This window comes from Sparus aurata, chromosome 11, assembly GCF_900880675.1.
Source record: "Sparus aurata chromosome 11, fSpaAur1.1, whole genome shotgun sequence".
In the NCBI taxonomy this organism is placed as follows: Eukaryota; Metazoa; Chordata; class Actinopteri; order Spariformes; family Sparidae; genus Sparus; species Sparus aurata.
Window position 1 is genome coordinate 1,317,256 of NC_044197.1, and position 19,665 is coordinate 1,336,920.

Genomic DNA, 19,665 nt, shown 5'->3' on the forward strand with positions numbered 1-19,665 from the left:
GCCACCCTACACCAGACTGGCCACTGTATACGGGGTGGTCACCATAAGAAGAACAACCTCAGGACTCTGGACAGGTAGAGCCCTGAAGAAATCGGACTTTGCAAAAAAAGGGATTCCTGTAAGGCTTGTAAAGTACTGGTGCGCTGTGGTGCAATCATAGCTTTGCCGTTCATTCAGCAAAAGGCTTTTTTTTTGCCATAGGAAGGTGCCATACATGCCAACAGTGGCCAATGCTCTAAGCCTTGACTTAGAGGCCACTGCAAAAGTGATAAGGAATTCGGCAGCAGTCGGACGAGACCTCGACCTGGTGATTGAAATTCACGCTAAAGGCACCTACTACCCAGTATACATAAAGATGTGGGAATAACTTGATTTTCATGCTTCATGCTTAAAAGCCAACGGTCTCTATGAACAGGCTGATGCACAGATAGATAGGTGTTAATTGTGATATTATTTTTCAACTAACATAATGAGGAAAACATTAACTTGCATCAACAAAAAAAGGGCACATTATCATTATCAGTATTTTTCGTGGATGAAGCATCTTGCCAGTTTTGGGCTCAGCTGGCTGTCTTTGGGTTTGGCAGGTGTTTGCTGTGTGTTTGCTGTGTGTTTGGTGTGTGTTTGGTGTGTGTATCAGCTGTGCAATGTGTCTGTGAAATCTTTTGATGGTTGCACCCAGACACACAACTCTCTCCAAATCCACATGAATGCTTTCTTGAATGTTATGCCGGCTGGTTTCACAAGGATACTTTATTCTTTAGAAACATCAAAAAGTAAAATCAACAAAAACTGTAATCTTAAAATAACACTGCATACACTGAAAACTGAATTTGACTCTGTACTGGGTTAAATTGAGGGCTGACCAGTATCCGTCCTGGTCGCCTACAGCTGCCTGTAGGATTCAACTCTTAAGCGGGTAAAAGGGGGAACTACAATCCTCGGACTATACTGAGGAACTGAGGACTTTCAGAGGCAGAACTGGGAGGGAGTGCTGGACAAGGTGAAAGTCCATCCATCCATCCATCCATTTTCGTCCGCTTATCCGGGGCCGGGTCGCGGGGGCAGCTGCCTGAGCAGGGACACCCAGACTTCCCTCTCCCCGGACACTGCCTCCAGCTCTTCCGGGAGGATCCCAAGGCGTTCCCAGGCCAGCTGGGCGACATAGTCACACCAGCGTGTCCTGGGTCTTCCTCGGGGTCTCCTCCCGGCGGGACATGCCAGGAACACCTCCCGAGGGAGGCGTCCCGGGGGCATCCGAAACAGATGCCCAAGCCACGGGTTGTCTAAATAGAAATGTTTGCTCCCCCTGCTGTCCTACAGGGGAAGATCTCTGATAATCAATAACCTGACTGCCTCATCTCTGTGGCACAGACTCATTGTTTGAACCACCAGGACTTGTGAAAGAGATGCAGTGACTCATCCTGATCTTTCTTGGTCTGGTTTCTGGTTTATTTTTATGTTGAAGCACTTTCGTTTAAATCAGTTTTTCTTTCAAGGAAATATATTCCTGTAAAAAAGTTGCCAAATTAAACTTTAATTCAAATAAACTCATTGGAAAATGATTCTGAAATCTCAGACATATAAAGTACAGTTTAACTTGGCAGCAAACAAAACAAGATTTCTTAGTGTATATAATGTTTATTTATTAGCGTTCATATTTTTCACAGCTGGGACACAGATTAACAAACTTTCTATGAATACAATCAGTTGCATCTGGTGATAATATTCAGGTTATAAGACACATCTTGATCAATGAGAGAGTTTCATTCATCAATACTCCAAAGATTACAGCAAAGCAAGTTTCATACAGAGATATTATGATCCTTAAACACAGTCCAAAGTTATGTTACGTGTAGCCCTCTCACTCAACTCTGTTTCATGATTTTCATAAATACCCTATTTATGTATCAGACTGGTGAGAGCTGCTGAATGTATAATTTGGGATGTTTTACAATAATTAACACACCTTGAAAATGTCTATAACTAACTATAGTGTTATTGAGCATTAATTTTCCCATGCAGTTAACTTTAACTGTAACTAAAGCTCTTATTCAATATAAACATCAGCATGAAAAACACCTTCAAACACGAATTTAACAATAAGAAACAGTTTTAATGTCTAACCCTTGTGGCTCGTATCGTTTTGAATCACCTCATATTCAAGAAACACACACATTAGAAACCTTTAAGATAATAATACCCCGGATTGTTGGAGTGTTTTTAGAAACCCATGTTGAACCTGCAGGTCAGGATACTCACACCTGAACCACAGAAAAGCGATCCAGCTATTTCCTCATAACCTCTTCCCAGAGGCAGCTACGTGACCAGAGACCCGTCCTGAGGCCCGGTCCATTTGTCATCATTCACCACATTAACAATACAAATATTAACAGCAGCAATACATTTATAGGCCCACATCAAAACACTCTACCAACTGAAATACATGTAATAAACCCCTATAAACAAATCAGCAGGGTGCTACATATGTTATTGTTTCTCCAGCTATTTATGTGATTTATTTTGTGTTTGTAACTCTGAAGACATTCAGCCACACCTGGGAAACTAAAGCTGATCACGTCAGGAGGTCAAAGTGAAATTACACGTCTTTACTTAATATTTGGATAAAAACTTGGTGAACAAAGTCTGCTGTAATTATTCACGTTGACTGAAGTCAAACCTTACTGTCTATAATGCTGTGATCAGTGGCTCACTTCTATTTCAACTTTATTTTGCTCAAGTTTTCTAAATCTGTTTGTTATCAAAATTTCTATGTACAGATTTCTTGAGGTGATGCAACACCTACATTTCTGGCTCTGGCAGGTTTCTCAGAAACTCCTCTACTTCTCTCCTCATCTGGTGCCACTTTTTGTCTCTGATCTTCTCCAGATTTGTGATGCTGTTCTGACGGTAGAAGGATTGTATCGGTATCTCTGCTGCCTTCTTGTGATATTCTACTGACTCGCAGCTTTTGTCTTGTACGGAGTATAGATAGTGTGCAAACCTGTTGTAAACCAGCTGTTTGTCTGCAGGATCCAGATCCCTCCATAGCAGTTCCTGGTAAATCTGCTCAGCTTTATCCAGGCTGTGATTTGACTTTGCATATAAGTTTGCGAGGTCTATATTCCTCAAAAGATAAGTCTGACGGTAAAGAGAAACCACCTCCTCATGCAGGCTGATCGCTTTGATTATCAAGCTTTGGTCTGTGGGACCGTCCTCTTGATCAATCTTCGATACGTAGCAGAATGCAGCACAGCTCTTCAGAAAACGCACATCTGGATGATGTCTCAGAGCCTCTTCTACTACCCGAATAGCCTCATCAACAGATACATATTTTATGTAAACCCCTAGCAATACTCTCAAACCGCTGTAGCTGCTGACTGGATTCCTCAGAATCTTTTCAGTTAACTCTCGAGCTTCAACTTTAACTCTTTCTTTCTCCATTGTAGCATTCTGCTGAAGGTAGTAAACAGCGAGGTACAAGTTCTCTGGATCTTCTTCCTTTGCGATTCTCATTCTCTCCAACATGTCAGCATCCAGTCCTGTCTTGGTTTTCACAGCAGCTTTTGCTAACAATAAGACATGGCTGGTTTTCCACTCCACCATGTCCGGCTGCATCCTGATGGCTCTCTGGAAGTAATCTGCAGCCAGCTGCTTCTGGTCTGCGCTGAACTTCATCAGGGTCCAGGCTTTCTCAGCGTAGATCTCTGGATGGAGCTCGTCCTGGGATGGAGATGGGTATTTATTCATCAGGGCGTCGACCTTTGACAGGTAAGCCTGACTCTCTGCTTGTTCTCCCAGGTGGTGGTGCAGCCAAGCCAGGTTCCCGTAGTTCACCACTAACCAGGGACCCTCATCTGAGTCTGCTCTTCTTGTCTGGCAGAAGGCCTCTGCAGCCTTGTTGAACAAATTCTGGGCATCTTTGGTGAACCCCAGCTTGTATTGAACGTACCCCCGCAGGTTGTAAATGTGACCCAGCCAGCTGTTTCCCTCCTCGGTGCCGATGTCCTCCAGCTGGTACCTGAGACGGCAGAGATTGGACCTGCTGGGCTTCCCCAGATCCCAGGTGAAGTGGCACTGCAGGGCCTCCAGTTTGGACTCCGGTGATGTTTGACTGATGGAGAATAAAAATACAGATCATCAGTCGGCTTCAACAACAGACTGAAGTGTGCTGTGTGTGGAGAAACTCTGTTCATCTCATGTGGGGGAAGAATAGAAACTGGATACAAACACTGAAAGGAGACATTTATCTCAGGAAATGAACAACTGAATATGTGTCTCAGATTATAGGTTGATATCTCAACATGTTCATATGTTACTGTTTGAAAAACCTATTTTGATTAGAAAATGATTGCAGTTCACATATTATGACTTTTGGACTGTTATTAAAGTTGTCTGATGGTCGCGGTCAGGTTTAGGAAAGATCAAAGGCTACTTTGAAGAATATAATCGTGTTCAGTCTAGGAAATTATGTAACGTAACATCACGTGACGCGACGTCACATAACATAATGTAACGCCACATAGCGTAGCGTGATATTATGTAACGTAACTTATTACACGGCTCTTCTTAATGCTGTAGAATGCTCCATTCACTTGAATGGGCCTTCCCAACGTTAGGTGGTCAATTATTTTGGTATAATTGACCGTTGCTAAGCATATTTGACCGTCGTCAAATCTTTGCTCTGCAAGTAATCCGGTCACTTATCACCCCAGCGTCTTTGGCCGCTAAGCGATGTCAGCTGATCTGTAGTTTACTTCATATTGGAAAAAACTTCTCCTAGGCCACTAGTATGGATGATTTTCACATTAACTTTAATATTTTTGGTAAATACGGTGATTTCAAGTCTTGGCAAAAGGCTGAGTTGTCGTCACCGGTCAAGGAAAGAAAAAGAGAGGAAAACAGCGAAGAGGGAGAAGCAAAACAACGTCTTTGTCGCCGGTTTGGCGAACTATATTTCTCTGCTGAAAAACACTATGAACGGTAACAAATACATTGTAAAAAGACAAACTATGTCAAGTTTTTTTTCGTGTTGGCAAGTAGCCGTGTAATAAGCGGGATAATGTATAGAACGGCGGTCATTATTGGGTAAATATATACATCATCCCTTACGTATGTAACACAACCTAACAATGAAACACTGCATACAACTTCCCCTAACTTAACGTTACTTCACGCGACGTCACACAATCTGATGTAACGTCACCTCACAGAACATAAAGTAACAACATGTAGCACGTTACTTTAGCATGTGTTGTGATTTTGATATGAACACTCCTGTGGACGGACAATGAAAATATTGTTACAGTAACATATTAACTATAAACTTAATAGTCAACAAGAAACACTGTATATGTGAAAACAGGAATGATGTCTGCAGAATTATATAAATTTGGATAACAGATTATTGTTAATGCTGTTTTTAAGAGTCATGTTAACTAATTACACAATGAGAACAAAAACAACAGGACCTCAGCACAGAAAAGAAAGAGTCAATAAGAAAATGAAAACATCATCATTGATCTATTGGATCCATAATATTAATGTTTCTTTCTCTGGAACATTAAATACGTCATAATCATACTGACTATTTTCTCCTCCTGTGATATGAAACTCACCTCATCGTTCAGCTGTTTCCTCGACAGAAGCTCTCTGATCAAACTCTCGATGCTGCTTCTGCTTCACAGTTTCAGTGACGTCCAACTTCTGCTTGGCTGTAAAATGATGTGATGCCGTCGAGCTGCAACTTTAAAGGCTCCAGAGTGGAGCAGATTTCTGCAGGCGGGGCATTAAAAGGTCCAAGGTTCATTTATTTGTCATTTTACAACCCAGGGCTGCACAGGAAAATGAAACCTGTGCATGTTTACACATATACAGATAACATGCTGCCTACAGTTAGAGTACTGTCAGTGTGATATGATTACTTTAAAGTTCAGTTAAAAATGTAAACTCAGTCCTCCTCCTGATGATATAAAGTCAGATTAAGTGTTGTAGTCCACAGAACAGTTCTGGAGCTTCACAGTAAAACAGAGTTGCAGCATTTTGCTGAACAACTGAAGTAAAACAGAGAAACAACCAAAGAAACATCAGATGTCTCCACGCAGCTCGTCTGTAACGTCTCCTCAGATCAGTTTGTGATCTCAGGCCTTCTGCAGACTGTGTTCGTGTTTGTTCAACCTGAACATGCCTCGACTTTTGTTTCCTATGAATGGAAACTCGGGCCTCCTCTCTGCCACATCACCAGCCAGCTCCTAAAGTTCATCTGGGTGTCACTCCAGATCCAGACACTCCTTCCGGCATTAGCGTTGTGTAAAAGGTGTCATTAAGGGTGAGAACATCCTGCCTGATGTCGACGCCTTCAGCCCTTCTGTTATCTGCCTGCAGTCTGTGTGTACCTTGGATCTTTGGACCTTGAGTTCCCAGCATGCCGCTTGTTTTCACTGTACCTGAGTGAAACTAGGAATAAGATAATTCTTTCTATATACCTAAAGATGTACTTCAGTAACACTTGGTTTATTGTGACAGGTATACAGAAACGTCCTGTAGACGATCTGGATTCCTCTTCGGTGGCTGATGGTCTTGTTTTGTATCTCAGCAGCTCCTTGTTTTTGTGGTTAAACATTTTTAAGTGATTCTGTCTACAGGAGGAATAATTGGTGTCTTTCTTATCAGCTGCAGTCGATGAGGCAGACCAGCAGGGGACGCCACAGAGCCTGAGATATGGGGCGCCGATTGTAAAGTAAATCTATATGTTCAATTTTAAATCTAAATCTAAATGTTATATTTAAAGCTAAATGTTAAATATAAATCTAAATGTTAAATATAAATATAAATGTTAAATATAAATATAAATGTGAAATTAAAACCTAAATGTTCAATGTTAAATCTAAATCTAAATGTTAACTTTAAATCTAAATAAAAAATCTAAATCTAAATATTGAATTTAAATATGAATGCTAAAAGTTAAATATAAATGTTAAATCTAAATCTAAATCTAAATGCTAAATGCTAAATGTTAAATGTTAAATCTAAATCTAAATGTTAAATCTGAATCTAAATGTTACATTTAAATCTAAATCTAAATGTTAAATGTTAAATCTAAATCTAAATGTTAAATCTAAATGTTAAATGTTAAATATAAATCTAAATGTTAAATCTGAATCTAAATGTTAAATATAAATCTAAATGTTAAATATGAATACAAATGTTGAATTTAAATAAAAATGCTAAATGTTAAATCTAAATCTAAATCTAAATGCTAAATGTTAAACCTTAATGTCAGAGGTGAAATATTTAGCTAATATGCAAATTTACACTGCCTGTCACCGGAAGTACCAAAATAAAAGCTCATTGAAGTTCAACAAGCACAATCCGTGGTCTTCTTCGGGTAGTCAGATGGAGTGATGTCCAGCAATTTAGCTGGAAACATTGATAGGGCCGTTTTAGCAGCTATACAGATGTTCAGCAATGCGTCTGCAATGACAGTCACAGCGACAGCAGCCCTTTTCACAGAGTCGCCGCATTATAGTCGCAGCGGCGGTTCGCCAATTCTCCGCCATTGTTTCTTCACACAGAGACAAGCAGCTTTATGTTTGATGGGTCAGGATCTCAATCCCAACACATTATTACAGCACCCATATGATTATAACTGTCAGCAGGTTCATGTTTAGATTAACAGGAAGACATCTTGGGTAACACCTTGAAAAAAGCACACCAACGTCATCATCATGAGGTGTACTGTCACAGATCCCTCTCTGCAGTGCCGCCTTTCTGTGTGAAACACAGCGGTTTGTCTTCATGCTGCCGCTGTTTGGCTCTTTGTTAACAAACAATGGTGGAGAATTGGCAAACCACCGCTGCGTTGCTAATGCAGCGACTCTGTGAAAAGGGCTAACACAGCACTCAGTAGCTTTTATTTTGGTACTTTCGGATGTTAGCTAAATATTTAGTTTCACCTGTGACATTAAGAACATTTATATTTATATTTAACATTTAAATGTAATATTTATATTTATATATAACATTTATATTTAACATATATAGTTATAGATAACGTTTATATTTAACATTTATATTCATATATAGCATTTATATTTAACATCTATATTTAACATTAAACATTTAGATTCATATTTAGCCTATATATTTAACATTTAGATTTAGATTTTACATTTAGATTTTGATTTAACATTTAGATTTTGATTTAACATTTAGATTTAATATTTAACATTTTGATTTTGATTTTGATTTAGATTTTACATTGACATATTTTTTTTACAACAGAAGTGACTATCACAAAGTTGACAAATGTTGCTGTAAATCTGGTCAAAAGTAACATAAAAAAATTCACATCTGTTTTTTTTAATGGGGTTTGTTACTAAATGTGGCGAAAAGTTGCTGTTTATTTTAGCATGCTCAACTTTGCAATTGATGCCCCATACTGAGATGCCGCTGTGCAGCACCTGTTCACCTTCCTGACAGTACCAGTCATCCACCTCCAGACCATCCACCTCTGGGTCAACGAAAAAGACACCCCCTCCCTGCCCACACTGTGGAGAATCTGTGGAGACCCCTAACCCGAACAAGGGCCTCGTTTTTTGTGAGAAGACAGCACAGACTCATTGTTTGAACCACCAGGACTTGTGAAAGAGGTGCAGCGGCTCCTCCTGATTTTTTCTTGATCTGGTTTCTGCTTTATTTTGCAAGAATTTCAATTCAATTTGTTTAACAGCTTTGGTTTAAATACGTTTTTTCTTTCCAGGAAATATGTTCCTGTATAAAAGTTACCAAGTGAACTTTATTTAAAACAAACTCATTAGAAAATCATTCTGAAATCTCAGACATATGGAATAAAGACTCATTAGGACATTAGGACAAATGTTTCAAGTTTAACGTTGGGCAGCAAACAAAACAAGATTTCTTAGTGTATATAATGTTTATTTATTAGCGTTCATATTTTTCACAACTGGGACACAGATTAACAAACTTTCTATGAATACACTCAGTTGCATGTGGTGATGATATTCAGGTTATAAGACACATCTTAACATGATCAATGAGAGAGTTTCATTCATCAATTCTCCAAAGATTCCAGCAAAGCAAGTTTCATACAGAGATATTATAACACAGTCCAATGTTATGTTACGTGTAGCTCTCTCACTCAACTATGTTTCATGAGTTTCATAAATACCCAATTTATGTATCAGACTGGTGAGAGCTGCTAAATGTATAATTTGGGATGTTTTACAATAATTAACACACCTTGAAAATGACTCTGGCTAAACTGCAGAGAGGAGGTTTGTTTATTAATTGAAACTATAGTGTTATTGAGCATTAATTTTCCCATGCAGTTAACTTTAACTGTAACTAAAGATCTTATTCATTATAAACATCAGCATGAAAAACACCTTCAAACACGGATTTAACAATAAGAAACAGTTTTAATGTCTAACCCTTGTGGCTCGTATCGTTTTGAATCACCTCATATTCAAGAAACACAAACATCAGAAACCTTTAAGATATTAATACCCCGGGTTGTTGTAGTGTTTGCAGGAACCCATGTTGAACCTGCAGGTCAGGATACTCACACCTGAACCACAGAAACGTGATCCAGCTATTTCCTCATAACCTCTTCCCAGAGGCAGCTACGTGACCAGAGACCCGTCCTGAGGCCCGGTCCGTTTGTAATCATTCACCACATTAACAATACAAATATTAACAGCAGCACTACATTTATAGGCCCACATCAAAACACTCTACCAACTGAAATACATGTAAGAAACCCCTATAAACAAATCAGCAGGATGCTACATACGTTATTGTTTCTACAACTATTTATGTGATTTATTTTGTGTTTGTAACTCTGAAGACATTCAGCCACACCTGGGAAACTAAAGCTGATCATGTCAGGAGGTCAAAGTGAAATTACATGTCTTTACTTAATATTTGGATAAAAACTTGATGAACAAAGTCTGCTGTAATTATTCACGTTGACTGAAGTCAAACGTTTCTTTCTATCATGCTGTGATCAGTTTCTCACTTCTATTTCAACTTTTTTTTGCTCAAGTTTTCTAAATTTCTGTGTACAGATTTCTTGAGGTGATGCATCACCTACATTTCTGGCTCTGGCAGGTTTCTCAGAAACTCCTCTATTTCTCTGCTCATCTGGCGCCAATTTCTGTCTCTAAACTTCTCCAGATTCATGATGCTGTTCTGACGAAAGAAGGATTGTATCGGTATCTCTGCTGCCCTCATGTGATATTTTATCGACCTGTGACGATCGTGTAGATCAAAGAATAGATAGTTTGCGAACCTGTTGTAAACCAGCTGTTTGTCTGCAGGATCCAGATCACTCTCTAGCACCTCCTGGTAAATCTGCTGAGCTTCAGCCTGGCCGTGATTTGACTTTGCGTATAAGTTTGCGAGGTCTATTTTCCTCAAAAGACAAGAGTGAGGGTAAAGAGAAACCACCTCCTCATGGAGACTGATCGCTTTATCTATTGTACTTTGGTCTCGGCTACCGTCCTCTCCAGAATAAATCTTCGATCTGTAGCAGAGTGCAGCACATCTCCTCAGAAAACGCACATCTGGATGACGTCTCAGAGCCTCCTCTGCCAAATCAATGGCCTCATCAACAGATACCCGGCGAATGTAAACCAATATCAATATTCTCAAACCGTTGTAGCTGCTGACTGGATTCCTCAGAATCTTTTCAACCAACTCTCGAGCTTCATCTTCAACTCTTTCTTTCTTCATCATTTTAGCGTTCTGCTGAAGGTAGTAAGCAGCGAGGTACAAGTTCTCTGGATCTTCTTCCTTTGCGATTCTCATTCTCTCCAACATGTCAGCATCCAGTCCTGTCTTGGTTTTCACAGCAGCTTCTGCTAACAATAAGACGTGGCTGGTTTTCCACTCCACCATGTCCGGCTGCATCCTGATGGCTCTCTGGAAGTAATCTGCAGCCAGCTGCTTCCTGTCTGTCTTGAAGTTCATCAGGGTCCAGGCTTTCTCAGCGTAGATCTCTGGATGGAGCTCGTCCTGGGATGGAGATGGGTATTTATTCATCAGGGCGTCGACCTTTGACAGGTAAGCCTGACTCTCTGCTTGTTCTCCCAGGTGGTGGTGCAGCCAAGCCAGGTTCCCGTAGTTCACCACTAACCAGGGACCCTCATCTGAGTCTGCTCTTCTTGTCTGGCAGAAGGCCTCTGCAGCCTTGTTGAACAAACTCTGGGCATCTTGGGTGAACCCCAGCTTGTGTTGAACGTACCCCCGCAGGTTGTAAATGTGACCCAGCCAGCTGTTTCCCTCCTCGGTGCCGATGTCCTCCATCTGGTACCTGACAAAGAAGAGTCTGGACCTGCTGGGGTCCAGATCCCAGGTGAAGTGGCACTGCAGGGCCTCCAGTTTGGACTCCAGTGATGTTTGACTGATGGAGAATAAAAATACAGATCATCAGTCGGCTTCAACAAAAGACTGAAGTGTGCTGTGTGTGGAGAAACTCTGTTCATCTCATGTGGAGGAAGGAATATATACATGATGTGAGGGACAGGAAGGAAGTGTGGGATAATATAATCATATTAAGTAGTTATTGGTTGATAATAATTGCTGTGTTGTTAAAAAGAAGAATCAAGTGTGAGGAAATCATAATTGATGGTGGAAATAGGCTATGTATCAGCTGAATGTGTACTCATCAGTTGAATCACTGAATTGGAAAATCTACAAGTGTAAAAATGTCAGCTTTTGAAGACTCCTGGAGATTATTTCTTTGTTTTATTGGTGATTTATTTGAATCTCTGGAAAACATTTTTGAACAAAAAAGCAGGATCACAGTTTACAGAAAAAGAAGGGAAAAGGAGGAATGAATATATCGTCAGTGACTGGTTGGTTCCAGTAAACCAAAACTAAAACATGAAATGCATCATAATGATGTGAAAGCAGCAGCAGTCACTCACCTCATCATTCAGCTGTTTCCTCCACACAGTAGCTCTCTGATTATTGATTTGGGGTTCGCTGACACGATCTGATGTCCAACTTCCTCTTTACTGTAAATGTTGAGCTGCTGTCGAGCAGTTTGAACAACCACAGGAGAGTTTTACAGGCGGGGCCGTTTCCAAGAGTGCGGCGGGACGCGAACTGACGCGAATTCGCTTCAGACGCGCGGCGAAGTTTAAAACAGCTGTAGCAGCTCTCATCATGAACATTCAGAGAGACGAGCAGCTCTCATCATGAACATTCAGAGAGACGAACAGCTCTCATCGTGAACATTCAGAGAGACAAGAGAGAGAAAACGTGAGAATCTGAGAGAAAATAAGCGAAAGAATGAATTTGTAGCTGTGCGAACTGGTTCGCGCGAACAACGCTGCGCGCAAGTCCGCCCTGAGTTTCGTTTCCCCGGAATGAAAACTTTAAACCTGCAGCCACAGATCTGCCCGAGTCTCCCTGACTGCACAGAAACATGACTCACTGCACTAAATGTGACAAGATTCACAGTATATCTGTCATAGTGACGTCAGTGTTTGACGTCAATGTTTTTTACTGGTCTTAAAATGCTATTTTTAGTTTTTTTTTAATGCAATTTTTAATGTCTTTTAAATGAAATGTTCATGTCTTTTAATGTCATTTTTGTGTGCTTGTAAAGCACTTTGAGTTGCCTTGTGTCTGAATTGTGATATACAAATAAACTTGCCTTGCCTTGTCAGGACTGCTGAATCATAAGTACTAATATAAAGTAGAAGAAGCAGTAAAATGTAATAAAAAAGAGGTTTGTTGGTTATGAGTCACTGGGTCACATTTGATTGACATTTAAAGAAAAATGCCATTATTTTATCTTAGCACTTAAAATTAGTGTGCTACATGAAATTAGTTCTGTATTTTTTATTTATTTTGTATAATAATTTTCACTAATTTAATGAAGTCAGCCAGAAGAAACATTGTTTTTGTGCAAATCAAACAAACAATAATAATAATTTATTGTTGGTCCATAAATCAGCCTCCAGCGCAGCGCGAGGTTCTGGAGGCAGCTGACCGTCCTCCTGCTGCCGACACCGGGTGACACTGAGGGAGAGACGCCGCTGGGTGTCCCTGGATGTCTGTCTAGTGTCCAACATGAAACTAACTTTACCTCATATAAACTCTGTATGGTGGTGAATGGAGAGAGACAAATAATGTTCTGATCCAAAACGTTAAATCATCACCTCCTCTGTGAACATTTCATTCATCAACATTCAGAGAGACAAGAAAGCGAAATGGAAGAATCATAAAAAGGAAAAGTGAATCTGAGTATTGAGCAGTTTGAACACAGCCACACCGACCGGACTGCAAACCTGCAGCCACAGTTCTGTCCGTCTAACTGAGAGCAAACAGAAACACGACTCGTTAAACTTTGGACTTCATTCTTCTCTTGAGTTGATTTATAATTCGTGATGGTTTTGTTTTTGTTTTTGTCTTGCAGCGATGGATCCCAGGATGTTTTCATAGTTTGATTTGTATGCAGTTGTCATGTGAGTAATGTGTCCAGCAGTGTTAGACCAGTGGACTGCTTTTAAGGATTATTTCACCTGAGAATTATGACTAAAATCATTAAAATTAAACACAAACTCATCAGGAAATTATCCTGATATTTCTGACAAATGAAATAAAGCCTCATCGGGACTCTTTGGAAAACACAAAAGAAAAAATTAAGTGATAAAACAAATAATTGGCGCCTCTCTTATTTCTGTTTATTATAATTTTTGTGATTTGTACAACTGAGACATCTTAACAAACTTTCAATGAATACAATCGGTTACATCTGGCAATATTTTTTAGGTTATACAATAAATAACTGTTACATCATCAATACTCTAAATATAACTGCAGAACAAATGTTGCATAAAGCGTGTTATGTTCTCATATAAACTTAAAATACAGTACAGATACAGTGAACACCTTCAAGGACAAAATGGATTTAATTAATTGTGTAATTTGAATTTCATTACTGACAGTTGAACATGTGGATGTTGTTTAAAGGACCATTGCAGTGTTGTTGTCTGACTCAGCTGCTTCAGCCTTTGTCTCCCGTTAACTTTGCTTTAATCTTACAACTTGCTAGCTTGTTGATCGGACAGAACGTGTTTTGAGTAAGTTATTGTTACCTTAATTCCTTTTTATGCGTTAATTTAAATTCTGGAAATGATGTTCCTCCATATGTATGCGGTCGTCTATGAAGATGCACTGGAAGCAGACTTACACAGCATCACCAGATTTTTCTGGGTTTACAGCCACTGCACTATGGCTCTTGCAGATTCTGCAGAAACTCCTCTAAGTCTTCCGCCCACCATAATGTTTCTCTAATTTTACCAGAGCCCTGATGCTGTTCTCACGAAAGCGCGATTTGTACAGTATCTCTGCTGCCTTCATGTGATACTGCATTGACCTGTGACGATCCCTTCGATCAATATTTAAATAGTTTGCAAATCTGTTGTAAACCATCTGTTTCTCTTCAGGATCCAGATCACTCTCTAGCAGCTCCTGGTAAATCTCCTCAGCTTTAGCCTGGCTGTGATATGACTTTGCGTATATGCTTGCGAGGTCTATTTTCTTCACAAGAGAAGACTGAGGGTAAAGAGGAATCAGCTCCTCATGGAGACTGATCGCTCTGTCTATTGTGCTTTGTTTTGGGAAACTGCCCCTGGAAGTAATGATCCATTTGTAGCAGAGTGCAACACAGCTCTTCAGAAAACGCACATCTGGATGACGACTCAGAGCCTCCTCTGCCAAATCAATGGCCTCATCAACAGATACATATTCAAAGTAAACCCATAGTAAAGGCTTCATACCGCTGTAGCTGCTGACTGGATTCTTCAGAATCTTTTCAGCTAACTCTCGCGCTTCATCTTCAACTTCTTCTTTCTTCATTGTTTTAGCACTCTGCTCAAGGTAGTATAGAGCCAGGTACAAGTTCTCTGGATCTTCTTCCTTTGTGATTCTCATTTTCTCCAACATGTCAGCATCTAGTTCTGTGTTGACTGACGTTGAGACACTATACAACAATAAGACATAGCTGGTTTTCCACTCCACCATGTCCGGCTGCATCCTGATGGCTCTCTGGAAGTAATCTGCAGCCAGTGGCTTCTTGTGTGCGCTGAACTTCATCAGGGTCCAGGCTTTCTCAGCGTAGATCTCTGGATGGAGCTCGTCCTGGGATGGAGATAGGTATTTATTCATCAGGGCGTCGACCTTTGACAGGTAAGCCTGACTCTCTGCTTGTTCTCCCAGGTGGTGGTGCAGCCAAGCCAGGTTCCCGTAGTTCACCACTAACCAGGGACCCTCATCTGAGTCTGCTCTTCTTGTCTGGCAGAAGGCCTCTGCAGCCTTGTTGAACAAACTCTGGGCATCTTGGGTGAACCCCAGCTTGTATTGAACGTACCCCCACAGGTTGTAAATGTGACCCAGCCAGCTGTTTCCCTCCTCGGTGTCGATGTCCTCCAGCTGGTCCCTGAGACGGAAGAGTTTGGACCTGCTGGGGTCCAGATCCCAGGTGAAGTGGCACTGCAGGGCCTCCAGTTTGGACTCCAGTGATGTTTGACTGATGGAGAATAAAAATACAGATCATCAGTCGGCTTCAACAACAGACTGAAGTGTGCTGTGTGTGGAGAAATTCTGTTCATCTCATGTGGAGGAAGAATAGGAACTGGATACAAACATTGAAAGGAGACATTTATCTCAGGACATGAACAACTGTACATGTGTCTCAGAATATAGGTTGATAACTCAACGTGTTCATTTGTGTTGGGACCCACAGATTAAGTAATTCATTGTGTATTTCAAAATGGACTCTGAACTAAACTCAGTGTCTCAGAATTCACCATTCTTCACACCTTGATCCAAAATTCAGCTTTAAGCTACTATTGATCAGGGTGACAGACCCCCCGCTGATCAGATAGTCAATGCTACAGCAACTTCCCTGTTCTTCCTCTCTTACTCAACACCCTCTACATCTTAAACTTCTTATCCTCAAGCTCTCCTCTCCATCTCCCCCATGGGGCTGCCTGCCCTCAAGATCTCGTCTTCTGGTCTAACAGCTGCTGCAAGCTGCAAGCTGCATTCCCAGCAGGCCCAAAGAACTTCTCCTCACTGCAGACCAGACCAGTTAGCACGAGCAGCTGCGACACAAAGTTTGCCAGCTAACTTCACAATCTGAGCAACACCAAGCAAGTTAGAGCGAACTGTTTCTTACTCTTCCAACTTTCCTCACGTCCTTGCACAGCAAGAACAGCATTCAACATTTGAATCCCAACCTTCTCCTGCCACCACCAGCACCTTTCTTTCAAAGACTGGTATGTTTTACCGGGCATAGATAGCAAAGCATAGCACAGCTAAGCACAGGACTTTAAACTCTGGTTTATTTAATGCATACATGTGCAATGTATTTGTTTGTCTGTTTGAGTGTAATTGTGATATCAGGTCAGGTTATTGGTAGATGCTGCTTCACACAGACTCAGAGTCTTTACATGCAACTAACCATCTTCTGTAACCTGGCATCACACACACACACACACACACACACACACACACACACTCACACACACCTGTATATAGTACATGTTAGGTAGATTGTGTATTTTCATCTTTGTGTTGAATATAGAACTTTGAACCTTCTTGCGGTCTATTTAATATTGTACAAAAGTGAATGTTGCCGACCTCTACACTGTCAAGAACTCAAAAATCCTTCAACCATTACTAGCTGTAATACATTACATTTGGTTTTAGTTATTAAGTTAATTATTAGTTTTTTCCAGTTGCTAACACACTAAAATGACATGCATAGCACAAATATTTAAACTGACACACAGAGAGCAAAACCTCCTCTCAATTCTCCAAAACTTTAAACACATTTTCTGCTTTACACACATTTTGCAATTCAAAATGGCACATTTTAAATGCACTGAACACAGTTCTCTGCATAAGACACAACAATCTGACATATAGTCACATGTTTGCCATATCAAAACACTGCCATTTGAAATAACACTACATGAGCTCATTGGCCAGTATATGTGCCACCTGCCAAACAATTGTTAGCGTAATTGTTACCACTTCAATCAGGAAGTAAGCACTAAAAGACCACAGGTGAGAGGAAGAGGAGGAGGGAGGCCGAGAATGAGAGGGGGAGGAAGAGTGAGAGGTAGAGCTGGTAGAGGAGGTCATGGCCAAAGAAGACAACAACTTTCAAATGAAATCAGAGCGACCTGAGTTGATCAACCATGAGCTGACACTGCGAGGCTGACAGAGAGAGCAGCCTCTCGCATTGACGCATTTCTTTTCTGCAATTTTCTTTTTCAGTTTACTGTTTTGTGAGCATATTTTTGCTCAGTCCAATGTAAATATATCTGCTGTGCATATGTTGCACTGACTCTTTTGTAAAATAAGAAAATAAACATTTCAATAGTATGTGTGTGTATCTGCAAATATTTCTATGCATGTGAACAATCTGAAGAATTCTCTACAGTTTGAACTATGTTAGTATTATGGCAAAGCTAATGATGAGAGTGCTTTTCATTATGCCCAACAGTGTGTAGTTCGTTAGACAAAAATCTGTAATATGAATGAAGTGTTTGCCATCTGGAGCAAAAGTTTGATTTTGATAATGCTATATGTCGTTTTGGTTGCAGTGCTTCATTTTGCAGGATATATGAGGTATTTTGCAGTTTGGGTGTGTGATTTTGTGAATTGTGTTAAGTATTTTGATAAAACCACACTAGTTTGCAAAATTGTGTTTTAGTAATCGGAAAAAACTGTAATCAGAGTTATAAAGAGTTTAGTACCTTTTTATGAAACAGATTTAGTAAATTGGATGTTTTCCCTTCATCAAGGGTGGTTCCCCGAGGTGATCTAATGTAAACTAGATCATATTACTTAACATAATTATCAATTATCCCTGATAATCTTTAATTATTATTGATAGCAACATTTAAACTAAAACTCCCTTTTAATATTGTATAAACACTACTTAATTGTGACTCGTTTAATACTAAGACCAACACAATGGTGCCCCATGTGAGGCACCCACATAATGGTGCCCCGTGTGAGGAGGTGTACTGTTGGTAATCATTCATCAATATGCGACATAATTTCAGTGCTAAAATTTGAGATTCACATCATCAAAATCTACTCCTGTAGTAGACTTTGGCTAAAGGGTTCACCTTTAGCCAAAGTCTACTACAGGAGTAGATTTTGATTTGTACTTTCAAACAATTGCAATGTGATGAGAATTGATTCATCAGTCAAATGTATAACCCATTTTATTAACCAAAATCTTTTAGGTTATTAACTGCCACTTTGAGCCATTTGCTATTGCCGCTATCGATTCAAGTTCAAAGTGCTCTGTAGAAATTGTGAGAATTTCAGTTCAGCATTAAAATATCCCGTATCCAATGCATTGTAGTCAAACTGTCATAATTTGATGACAATTTAAGTGTTCCTCGTGTTAATCACAGCGTGCCACCGGCCTGCTTGTTTATTGAGAGCCGCTGTGTAGAGCGATCTATTGCTTACCTGGCACATGAGTCATGTTTATTAATTACACAATGAGAACAAAAACAACAGGACCTCAACACAGAAAAGAAAGAGTCAATAAGGAAATGAAAACATCATCATTGGTCTATTGGATCCATAATATTAATGTTTCTGTCTCTGGAACATTAAATACATCATAATGATACTGACTATTTTCTCCTACGGTGATATGAAACTCACCTCATCGTTCAGCTGTTTCCTCGGCAGAAGCTCTCTGATCAAACTCTTGATGCTGCTTCTGCTTCACAGTTTCAGTGACGTCCAACTTCTGCTTGGCTGTAAAATGATGTGATGCCGTCGAGCTGCAGCTTTAAAGGCTCCAGAGTGGAGCAGATTTCTGCAGGCGGGGAATTAAAAGGTCCAAGGTTCATTTGTTTGTCATCTTACAACCCAGGGTGGCACAAGGAACTGAAACTTTTATGTGTTTACTCATATTCAGACAATCTGTGGCCTACAGTTAGAGTATTCTCCGTGTGATATGAGTACTTTAAAGGAAAAGTTCAAAAAGTAAATCCAATCATCCTCCCCTCCGTCCTGATGATATTAAGTCCACTGAACAGTTCTGGAGACTTGATTTAAAACAGAGAATACAACAAAAGAAACATCAGATGTCTCCATAAAGTCTGTAACATCTACTCAGATCAGTTTGTGATCTCGGGCCTTCCGCAGAAGTAAAGTAATGACGCATTATGGACATCATGTGGTGGTGCATAAATGAGGAAGGAACTTGGGATGTGGTCTGTTTAAGGACGTTTTATTAATGGACACATTGTTGGAGGTGGAACCCCGTTCATTCCTATGAAAACTGCTACCTGGATATGTAACTATGTGCGAGAGTGGTATTAATGATGATACTCAGTGAATGACGTGTGTGCCGATTGTGTCTGTAGATCCAAAAAAGGACACAAAAATACGGCCAAACTTTAAAACACCTGCTTTTCGAATGGACTTTGGTTTACAGGTCCGTCGACTCGACAGACCTTCGAGGAGCAGAAGCTGTTTATGATGATAATACACATAAACTGAGCTGACCTGCCTTCTTATAATGAACCTTGTAAACAGCATTTAGTAACATTGGAAGTGGAGCTGAATGATGGTATTTCAACAGGT

The 19,665-nt window shown here is 40.1% G+C and overlaps 2 protein-coding genes and 1 pseudogene across 2 annotated transcripts; all 3 read right to left on the reverse strand.

Annotated features, from left to right (window-relative positions):
* Nucleotides 1–1,625: 1,625 nt before the first annotated feature.
* Nucleotides 1,626–5,718, reverse strand: LOC115591655 (interferon-induced protein with tetratricopeptide repeats 1B-like). The gene is made up of 2 exons (XM_030433829.1): nucleotides 5,619–5,718; nucleotides 1,626–4,114 (listed from the first exon to the last, which is right to left on the reverse strand). Exons 1-2 carry the CDS (start codon nucleotides 5,621–5,623, stop codon nucleotides 2,803–2,805), a joined length of 1,317 nt encoding a protein of 438 aa, XP_030289689.1. The 5' UTR covers nucleotides 5,624–5,718; the 3' UTR covers nucleotides 1,626–2,802.
* Nucleotides 5,719–8,904: 3,186 nt separating this feature from the next.
* Nucleotides 8,905–12,252, reverse strand: LOC115591649 (interferon-induced protein with tetratricopeptide repeats 2-like). The gene is made up of 2 exons (XM_030433822.1): nucleotides 11,952–12,252; nucleotides 8,905–11,425 (listed from the first exon to the last, which is right to left on the reverse strand). The coding sequence occupies exons 1-2, from the start codon at nucleotides 11,957–11,959 to the stop codon at nucleotides 10,111–10,113; spliced, it is 1,323 nt and encodes a 440-aa protein (XP_030289682.1). The 5' UTR covers nucleotides 11,960–12,252; the 3' UTR covers nucleotides 8,905–10,110.
* Nucleotides 12,253–13,923: 1,671 nt separating this feature from the next.
* Nucleotides 13,924–18,821, reverse strand: LOC115591702 (interferon-induced protein with tetratricopeptide repeats 1B-like; annotated as a pseudogene).
* Between the last annotated feature and the right edge of the window lie 844 nt (nucleotides 18,822–19,665).